The following is a 9,739-nucleotide window of genomic DNA, read 5'->3' on the forward strand; positions in this document are numbered from 1 at the left end:
CCTTGATTTTGGAGTATTTTGTAGTCCTCAGTCAGTAATTTCAAAAGAGGAAAGTAAGTTTATTTATAAAATCACGGCATATAGGGTGAGGACAGCTTCCTTGCCACCCAGAACTGTCCATTTGTTTGTTCATTTATGTCAACTCACCCATTCGTCCCTTGACCCATTCACGAAGCATTTTTAATTGCCCGTTTCTCAGGCACCACTGTAGATTCTGAGGACTTTAAGATAGTATTAGACAGTGAAAGGACATAAATAGCTGCTTTTGTGAGACACTCAGATAAATAAATGCTGGGTCGATACTATAGTGGTTTTAATAGAGGCACAGAAAGGAGCTACTGACTGTGACCAGGGGAGTTTACAAAGTTTTCCTACAGGAGGTGATACTTGAACTGAATTTTGAAGGATCCGTTTTTCAGGTAATAAGGGGCAAAAAGGCATCCTGGAGGGAGCAATATTTATCTCATTTACAGTAGTTCCCCCCCTTACCCATGGCTTCACTTTCTGAACCAGTCTGAAAATAGGCAAGTACAGTACAAGGTATTTTGAGAGACAGAGACCACGTTCACGTAACTTCCATTACAGTACATGGTTATAGAAGTTCTATTTTATTATCAGTTATTGCTGTTAATCTCTACTGTATAAATTAAACGTTATCATAGGTATGTATGTGTAGGAAAGAACATGGTATATCTAGGGTTAGATACTCTCTGCGGTTTCAGGCATCCACTGGGCGTCTTGGACCTTATCCTCCACGGATAAGGTATAATTACAAATAGTGAGATGCTACTGTTTTGATTTTATAAGCTGTAAGGCCTAAAATTTCATTTTTGTGGAATTGGAGCACATGGCTGGTACCATAGGCTATTCCTAAGTGATGTTATCTAACCTGGGAATTTTATCCCATGTTCATTCAAGAGCTCCGTGGACGGAAATGAGGGAATAGACTTTTATTTTTAGTTTCCCTAGCCTCTGGCTAAAATGTAGCATTTCCTTCAATTATGAACGTAAAAGTCAAACCAGAGCAATTTTAGCAGTACCTGTGATATTGTCTGATCACAGATCTTTGTCACATTGTACAACCATTTTTTGCAGGTATCTTGAAATATCACTTAGACTCACCAGTTCTTCAGCATATGGTGTTATACCTAACACTGGTCCTTTTAATTCATATGCGACAATATATACATTGCTATATTACTATTCTTCTAATATTTTCATAATTGCGTTACAAAATAATTGACTTATTTTTCAATCCTCTTTTATTTATGCATTTAAAAACATGCTTCTCAGAAGGCGTCTATAGGCTTCACCAGTTGCCCAGGGCACCTGTTATCAGAGCCTCTGACAACTGTCATTCCCTTTCCCCTCCCTCCAAGCAGTTGTTTATCTCAAGGGAGGAAAACCTACAGAGTCCCATCTTTCTTCTGTAAAAGTCTATGCCGAGGATGCAGGTTGCAGAGTGGAAAGGACAGAAGTTTTGAAGTCAGACAGACAGGGTTGTAAAATGGGCCCCTTCCCTTTCTGGCTCTTTTAACATGAGCAAGACCTTTCGTTTATTTTAGCCCCAGTGTCTTCATCAGTAAAATTTGGCGAACAGTACCTGCCTCATGTGGTGGTTGTGAACTTAAAGCAATGTGTGTGTCTGGCATAGCTAAAATAGCTGGAAAGTAACGGAGCCTGGACTCAAACCCCAGTCTGATCGCAGCTCATGCTCCTAACCCCATTACAACTCTGTCTTCCAAGGACTTCTGCATGAAATGCCCTGAGGGCATTTGGTTAAACTGGTGGGAAGGGAATTCCATGTCGTAATAACTTCGTATAGCATACATTATACGAAGTTATACGATGCTTTAGTTTTTTTTTTTAAATATTCGCAAAGCATATCTCATTTCCTTGCCTATATTTTTTTCTGAATTACTTTGCTATATTAGCTTCCTAGGCTTGCTGTGACAAATTGCAACACACTGGATGTCTTAAGACAACAGATATTTTTTCTCTAACAGTTCTGGAGGCCAGAAGCTCGACATCAGGGTGCAGGCAGGGCCACGCTCCCTCCAAGCCTGTGAGGGGAGCTTCCTTTTTGCCTCCTGCAGCTTCTGGTGGTTGCTGGCAATCCTTGCTGTTCCTTGGCTCGTAGATCTCTGCCTTCATCCTCTCATGGCTTCTTCATTTTGTGTTGGTCTCTGTCCAGATTTCCCTCTTCTTATAAGGGCACCAGCCGTTGGATTAGGGCCCACCTAATCCAGGGTGACTGACTTCATTTGAACTTGATTACATCTGCAGAGGTCCAAAATCCGAATAAAACCAGTTAGGACTTCTACATAACTTGTTGGGGAACATAGTGCTGTTTGACCCTCTATTACTTACTTTAGGTCAGGCTTCTGAATGGATGTGTGTGAAATCAAGTTATTCTGTGCAATTTTTTTTCCTCAGATTAATAATGTGCTTTTCACTGTGGTTTCCAAAAAAAAATGTTTTGAAGTGTCTAGCTGTATGTAAGATCTATCTTGGCTTTTTACTTTTGTAATGTAAAGAAAGAAATGTTGTACAGGAAGAAACAAATGTGCTACTGACTAGGGAAAGTACCTTAAAAGCATATAGACAAGCAAGATTTGAAAGGGCGGGACTCCACTGACAAGTCTGTTTACAAAACTTTATGACTTGGGTGTGAACTGACCATTCAAGCTGATAGAGCCCTGGGTTGATCAGAAGCTGAGACTGCTGGGTTGGACTAGGCAGAGCTCTGGCATGGCCTTCCAGATCCTTGATTATAGTGTTTTAAAGGCAAGAAAGACTCTTGAGAGAACATGGATGTGGTCCACTGCTTGTTCCTGCAGTGTGTCTGTGGGCCGCTGCCCATGGCAGAGCCCCAGGTAGGTGCTTGGCTTGTCGAAGAAGGGTGTTCGTTGGTGTATGTGTGTTTGTAGTTCCAAGTATGATCACAGTCAAACTACATTCCCTGGAATGAACCTGGGCAATATTTCAGAAGTACGTAAACTTAGATTAAAAAAAAAATTAATTTTAGGATATCCATCAAAATTCGAATTTGTTTTACAAGGAATTTAACTCTGTTCAGCTAAGAATCAGTGTTTGAATGTGAGTCTAAATCTGAGGGGTTTTCCCCCATTTTTCCCTCTGTACTTTTGCTGGGAGTTAAATGGACATTTCAGTTTTATATATTATTCTGTTAACTACTTTGTGCAACTCCTAGGACGTTTGCTGCTTTTTAGAGTGGGTGTTTTTCCTTTTATCTCTTCAGTGGAGTGATGTAAGTACTGAAAGTAGAATTATAGTTGGTTTTTATAGTGCCGCCTGTGTAGGAGTGGAAGCTGACACTGAGGTGTGATGTGTTGCGGGAGAATCCGGACCCCTCACCTGCTGTGTAATGCCTGCTTTGAGCTCACCTACCTTTACCCAGCGTCCAGCACTTCCTGCAGTATTTCCTTATTTTCCACATCAGTGAGAGAAAGCAGGCTGCATGTTCCTTGCAAAAACAAAACAAACCCAAATCCAAAAAAACCTAGCTAGAAAACAAAACAGAACAAAAAACTGCATGTACATTTGTGAGCAGTTAGTTGACTCCTTGACTGTGAATTTGTTGTACTTCTGTATCTAGCATGTTGTTTCTGAACCTTTTTATCACAAGGTGATACTATAAATGGGTTTATTCTCACTGTGTACTTGTCTATGTCATTTGATTAAGTAACTTATTTAAATTATCCATAATAATCAATTTTTCATATGTAGTACAGAAAATAATATTAATTTTTCCATGATTCCTCTCATATTTTCCCATGGTGGTGATGGGGAGGAAAAACTTGACCCTCATACTTTCAGTTCTTGTGGGCCTGTGAATTAAACTGACAAAAGACAGATTAGCAAAAGAAAGACAGGTGTGTGGGGGGTGTATGTATGCAGGAGTTCATAGACAAGTGGGACTCGAGGAAGTGGTTAGAATTATTGTTTGTTTTTGTGGCTGGTACTGGCATCGGAACCCTTGACCTTGGTGTTAAAATACCACGCTCTCACCAACTGAGCTCACCGGCCAGCCCAGAAGTGGTTAGAATTTGAGACTTATATACCATCTTAATAGGGGAAGGGAAGGAAAAGAGAACTTATGGGGAAACATGACTTTTACCAAAACTAAATGGGCCCTGAGGAGAATAGATGATAGTTTTGTGACAATGTCTGTTTAGATGCAGATTCTCTTTTCTTCCCTGGTTGCAAGAAATACCAGGAGGTTTATGACAGGTGAGTTCTTTTGGGAGGCTCAGCTTTTACTCGGATAACAGAGTTCAGAAAAAAAGCCTGTTCTCAAATGCCTTCAGCTCAGAATAACTTTTATGTTACAGTGGCATATTCTGGACCCCTGCAGTGGTGACTTGAATTAAAGATAGGGTGGCAGGCAGTAAGAATTGGTAGATAGAAGGGTAAATGGAGATTGCTAGGACCCATGTGGGATTTTCTTTTGAGCAGAGGTGATTGGAATATTTTGGTGTCTTTCTTGCCACTGATTGGCTGTGTGGCCCTGGGCAAGTTGCTTCACTTTTTTAATTCCTCATTTCCTAATTAGAAAAGTAAGGGGTTGGAGTACAGCATCTACACATTGCTTCCTCAGATTTTCATGGTATATGATCTTAGAGAATGTACAGACACATCGGACTGGAAATTATGAGGCTACATTCAGATCTCTGTTGTCACTGGCGGGGGGAGGTGTGTCTTCTTGGGCCACCATCAGTTAGCTTTCTTCACTCCCAGCCGGGCGGGGGGGACTGGGGGGAGGGCTGCCTGAGGCTGTGCCAGCAGCTCCGCTGCTGCTCCAGGGGTGACTGCCATCAGACTGTGCTCTCTCTCGTTGTTCTAGTTGCCCTCCCTGTGCCTGTGGCCCAAGAGCCTTTTTTGTTTTTATTTGTAAATAATGTATAGGGATGGAAGAGCTGAGGGCACCCGGGCCTGGCTCCCTGCCACGCGGCCAGTGCCTGCTGCTGGCTCTGCTCCCACAGGTCTCTGAAGCAGCCTTTCTCTGCAGCCAGACTTTGAGGGGTCTGGCCGGATAACCTCTAAGTTGAGGCAGGGCTGAACCTGGGGCTGGTTACTGTAAGGCACAGCTTTTCAAGAGTGATAATGAACTCCAGCTGCAAAGGCTCTATTACTGTGGTCTTGTTTCATCCTTACAAGGACCTATTCCCCAGTGAAGAGCTGCAGAACCAAATCACCAAGTGAACTCACTTGCCTGGGGTTATGAAGTTAGCTCCTGGCCCAGAAACAATGACCAACTGGGAACTCTGCCCAATTACAGACCTCATGTGTTCTTCTAGAACGTTGCCTTGCCTCTGAAAAAAATTATTTGAAAAATTAGAAGGTGTTGCCTCCTTCAGGATTACAGAATCTTGAGCTGTGCAATTGGCCAGTCTGCAGTCTGAGATCCAGAAAGGTTAGTTGTGACTTGTCCAAGCTCACAGAGCCTGATCTAGTTCTTTGAATACTAGCTGGGAGCTCTCTCCCCATCAGACTGCTGCCCAGAGGCTGCCAGCCTGAGCAAGAGACTGTGTGCTGAGTCCTAACAGCTCTGGACTTAATCTTCTTAAAGCACCTTCTATTTTTAAGTAGTGTGCACTATAGAAAGAACATACCTTAGAGCACCTATGTATAGCAGTTCATTTCTTCTAAGGGCAGGCCTGCCTTCCTCCCATGCTATTGTTCTNGTCAGGGAGGGGGCTGGGGGGAGGGCTGCCTGAGGCTGTGCCAGCAGCTCCGCTGCTGCTCCAGGGGTGACTGCCATCAGACTGTGCTCTCTCTCGTTGTTCTAGTTGCCCTCCCTGTGCCTGTGGCCCAAGAGCCTTTTTTGTTTTTATTTGTAAATAATGTATAGGGATGGAAGAGCTGAGGGCACCCGGGCCTGGCTCCCTGCCACGCGGCCAGTGCCTGCTGCTGGCTCTGCTCCCACAGGTCTCTGAAGCAGCCTTTCTCTGCAGCCAGACTTTGAGGGGTCTGGCCGGATAACCTCTAAGTTGAGGCAGGGCTGAACCTGGGGCTGGTTACTGTAAGGCACAGCTTTTCAAGAGTGATAATGAACTCCAGCTGCAAAGGCTCTATTACTGTGGTCTTGTTTCATCCTTACAAGGACCTATTCCCCAGTGAAGAGCTGCAGAACCAAATCACCAAGTGAACTCACTTGCCTGGGGTTATGAAGTTAGCTCCTGGCCCAGAAACAATGACCAACTCGGAACTCTGCCCAATTACAGACCTCATGTGTTCTTCTAGAACGTTGCCTTGCCTCTGAAAAAAATTATTTGAAAAATTAGAAGGTGTTGCCTCCTTCAGGATTACAGAATCTTGAGCTGTGCAATTGGCCAGTCTGCAGTCTGAGATCCAGAAAGGTTAGTTGTGACTTGTCCAAGCTCACAGAGCCTGATCTAGTTCTTTGAATACTAGCTGGGAGCTCTCTCCCCATCAGACTGCTGCCCAGAGGCTGCCAGCCTGAGCAAGAGACTGTGTGCTGAGTCCTAACAGCTCTGGACTTAATCTTCTTAAAGCACCTTCTATTTTTAAGTAGTGTGCACTATAGAAAGAACATACCTTAGAGCACCTATGTATAGCAGTTCATTTCTTCTAAGGGCAGGCCTGCCTTCCTCCCATGCTATTGTTCTGCATATTTTGGGAGACACCATAGTTATAAGTTCATTATATTAACAAACAGTGATGCTGATTTTCTTAATGCCCTTTCTGTAGCTCCTTATTGGTCACCAATCATTACTATTTAAATTATGCTTTTAATTCAGCCTGGAATGAAGGATAGATTTGGTTGTTTTAATCCATGTTTTAGTTGCATCTTCACTTTCTATTACACAGATAACTTTTAAATAAACAAGTAAATCAAGAAAGGCTTGAGGCAGGGCTGAGGAGGGGGAGGGAGTATGTATGTACAGCTTGTTCTTTTTTAATAGCTTCCTGGACCTTTGAGCCCACCTAACGTGTTCGCGTTTGAAAAGGTTGCCACTGATGACCCCTGGAGCCGAGGCACATCACAGGATGAAGAGCGGACGGAGGCACAGAGAATCCCCAGGAGGAGATGGAGTTCTGGGAGGCGATCAAGGCCTCGTCCACTCTCTGACTATGGCCAGCTGGTCGGCCGGAGTTTGTCAATTCCTGAAGACTCAATTGCTGTAGACCCCCAGAAGGAGGACTTTGTGGACGGGGACCCCCAGGCAAGCATGACCTCTAATGGCGCTGCAGACCAGAAAGCCTCCCTGGGCTGCCCTAAAGGAGGCCTGAGAAGACGCCCCATTTCTGTGATCGGTGGGGTCAGCTTCTATGGGAACAGCCAGGCAGAGGAAATAGAGAATCTGCTAACCCAAGTAAGATCTGGTGTGCTTCTTCCAAAGCAAAGACCCTCAGCTTCCTGGCCTTTGTTCTCCCACTACAGACTAAGCGGGATGCTGCTTTTCCTTTCTTCTCTCTTCCTCAAGGATGGCATCATGTACTCACAACTTTTTCTGACTTTGAAAACATGCATAAATTCAAACTAACCATCTGACGTTGGGATGCCTTTTACTAATCTTCTTTCTTTGCTGGGATCTCAAGTAATAATGTGAAACTAGTTTGCTTCTGAATGACCTGAGATTTTACTTTTTGTTTTGGCAGCTGGTTGGTATGGGGATCCAAACCAGTGACCTTGGTGTTACAAGGCTGTGCTCTAACCAGCTGAGCTAACCGGCCAGCCCCACTTGAAATTTTAACCAGAAGAAGGTGGCAATGCATATCTAGCGAGCGTCCCGAAAAAAGTAATTCTTGAAAAAGAAAGTGTTGTTCATTGTCAAAATGTAAAGATAAGAGGATGTAAAGCTAGGGCTTACAGACCCCTCAAGTCTGTTGAACAGATTGGGTTACAAACCCTCCACACGCAGGTCTGTGAGCTAGGTAATAGAAAAAAAGGTTCTGGGAGCCATAGGTATAGAAAAATGAATGGGTTTTATTCAGATCTAGGAGTAAGTGTCCTAGTGGCTTCTCTGAGAGTTCTGTGGCTCGGAGCTGTTAGTCTTTTATACTTAAGTCCACAACCCTGTTCACCTGGGTGTCCATACGCAATTTACATTAAGTAGTAACAAAGAGCACCTGAGGATATTTACAGCAAATGCTCGGCAAGATTCTGAACATCTGAGGGGCCTTGACCATTTTCCTATTTTTCCCAACAGAGGAAAAGAATAGGGTTTCTTTTGGTTTTTTGTTTGTTTGTTTGTTTGTTTTAGGATATGACGAAGTAATTTTTTTCCTACCATTTTCTTACTCTTTACTTCCAAGTTGTAACATTGCACTGGTTTGACAACAGATTAAACACTTACTATTGGTCCCTTAGTATATTTTAGTAATTCTACAATTATTTATCAGGCACCCAATGAGCACTTTGAAGGTATGAAACATTTAATTAAAGACCCTCAACTGGAGGAGTTTATATTTATTTGGTGAGGTTAATACCCTGGCCATGTTCAAATGTTCACAGAACAGCATGAGTAATGTATATGTCCAATTTCATTTTTAAAACCTGCTAGCTGATGTCATAAATAACCTGTGAAATTCTCTTAAATGGGAAATTCTATATTAGTATTGGATTGTATGCTTATGTTCTCCCTGTAAAGCCCAGCACAGTGCCTTGTTTATAGCAAGTACTCGAAAACTTGCTTTAATTGAAGGTAAGAATAAATTAAATCGAAGAATACCATGAATCTTTTAGAACCTTTTGTTTTAAGCTGCTCCACCTGCTAAGAAATAATTCTGAATTAAAGCAAATTGTAATCTATCTTAAGTTGAAACAGTATAGAGAAGATCTAAAGCCTTTAGAAATTATTTCACTTCAGTGCATCAAAAAGGAGTGTAGTAAAATAATTTTCTGCATTGTAACCTTATTTAGGGAGTGGGGTGTAAAAATCCTAAGAAAACTAAGGGAAGCATGAACCAACTGGGCCTTTGGCACACAGTTATAGAGATTGCTAATATGCAAAATCAGAAGGGCGTTATAGACAGTTCTAAAAACACTTGGGTAAATACGTGCAAAACCAACTCTTTTAAACAAAGCTCAGCTGTCTTGTTAGTTTAGGAAGCAGGAACTGTCTTCAGGTGCTCAAGTCCTTGTAAGGGCCTGCATGCGCCGGGCTCGGTTGCAAGCTCTGCAGGGGTGAGCACGGAAGGCCTAGGCAGCATGCTGGGAGGGACAGGCCGACGTTGTGGCCCGTCGGGTGGCGCTGAGCCTGGGGCAGCCTGCCGCTCTCGGCGGGGCCTGGGGAAACCACTTCCCATGTGGCGTGGCTTCGAGGCGAGAAGGCCGTGCCCACCGGCGGGTGGCAGGGCCGCGCTTCCTGCCGCTCACCGCCTCTGCTTTCCTTCCGCAGCCGGCGGCGCGGCCGCCCGTGCCCGCGCACCAGGTGCCGCCCTACAGAGCCGTGTCGGCCCGGCTCCGGCCCTGCGCCCTGTCCCGGAGCACGCCCATCGGGCTGGACCGCGTGGGACGCCCGCGGCACCGGAGAGCGGCCAACAGTGAGTCCGGGGGCCTCCCCTTTCCGAAATTGCTGTGGACGCAGCCGCGGGACTGTTCCCAGCCAGCCCGAGGCGCCCAGGTGATTGCCACCTCTGCGCCTCTCTCTGGGCCGGGCGGCGCTGGCCTGGGGGCACCGAGGACCTGCTCGAGAGGAGGGTGCGTCCCAGAGGCCGCGTGGTGCTCTGGCGCCACCATCCGCGGGGC

General features: G+C 44.6%; 1 protein-coding gene across 1 annotated transcript; it reads left to right on the forward strand.

Annotated features, from left to right (window-relative positions):
• Nucleotides 1–2,810: 2,810 nt before the first annotated feature.
• On the forward strand, nucleotides 2,811–9,534 carry LOC103609804 (spermatogenesis-associated protein 13-like; the record flags this gene model as incomplete). The annotated part of the gene is made up of 3 exons (XM_008594088.1): nucleotides 2,811–2,876; nucleotides 6,996–7,361; nucleotides 9,390–9,534. Coding segments are annotated over exons 1-3 (577 nt in total), but the record flags the coding sequence as incomplete, so codon positions are not given.
• Nucleotides 9,535–9,739: the final 205 nt, after the last annotated feature.

Source organism: Galeopterus variegatus, unplaced genomic scaffold, assembly GCF_000696425.1.
Source record: "Galeopterus variegatus unplaced genomic scaffold, G_variegatus-3.0.2 Scaffold10108, whole genome shotgun sequence".
Taxonomy (NCBI): domain Eukaryota; kingdom Metazoa; phylum Chordata; class Mammalia; order Dermoptera; family Cynocephalidae; genus Galeopterus; species Galeopterus variegatus.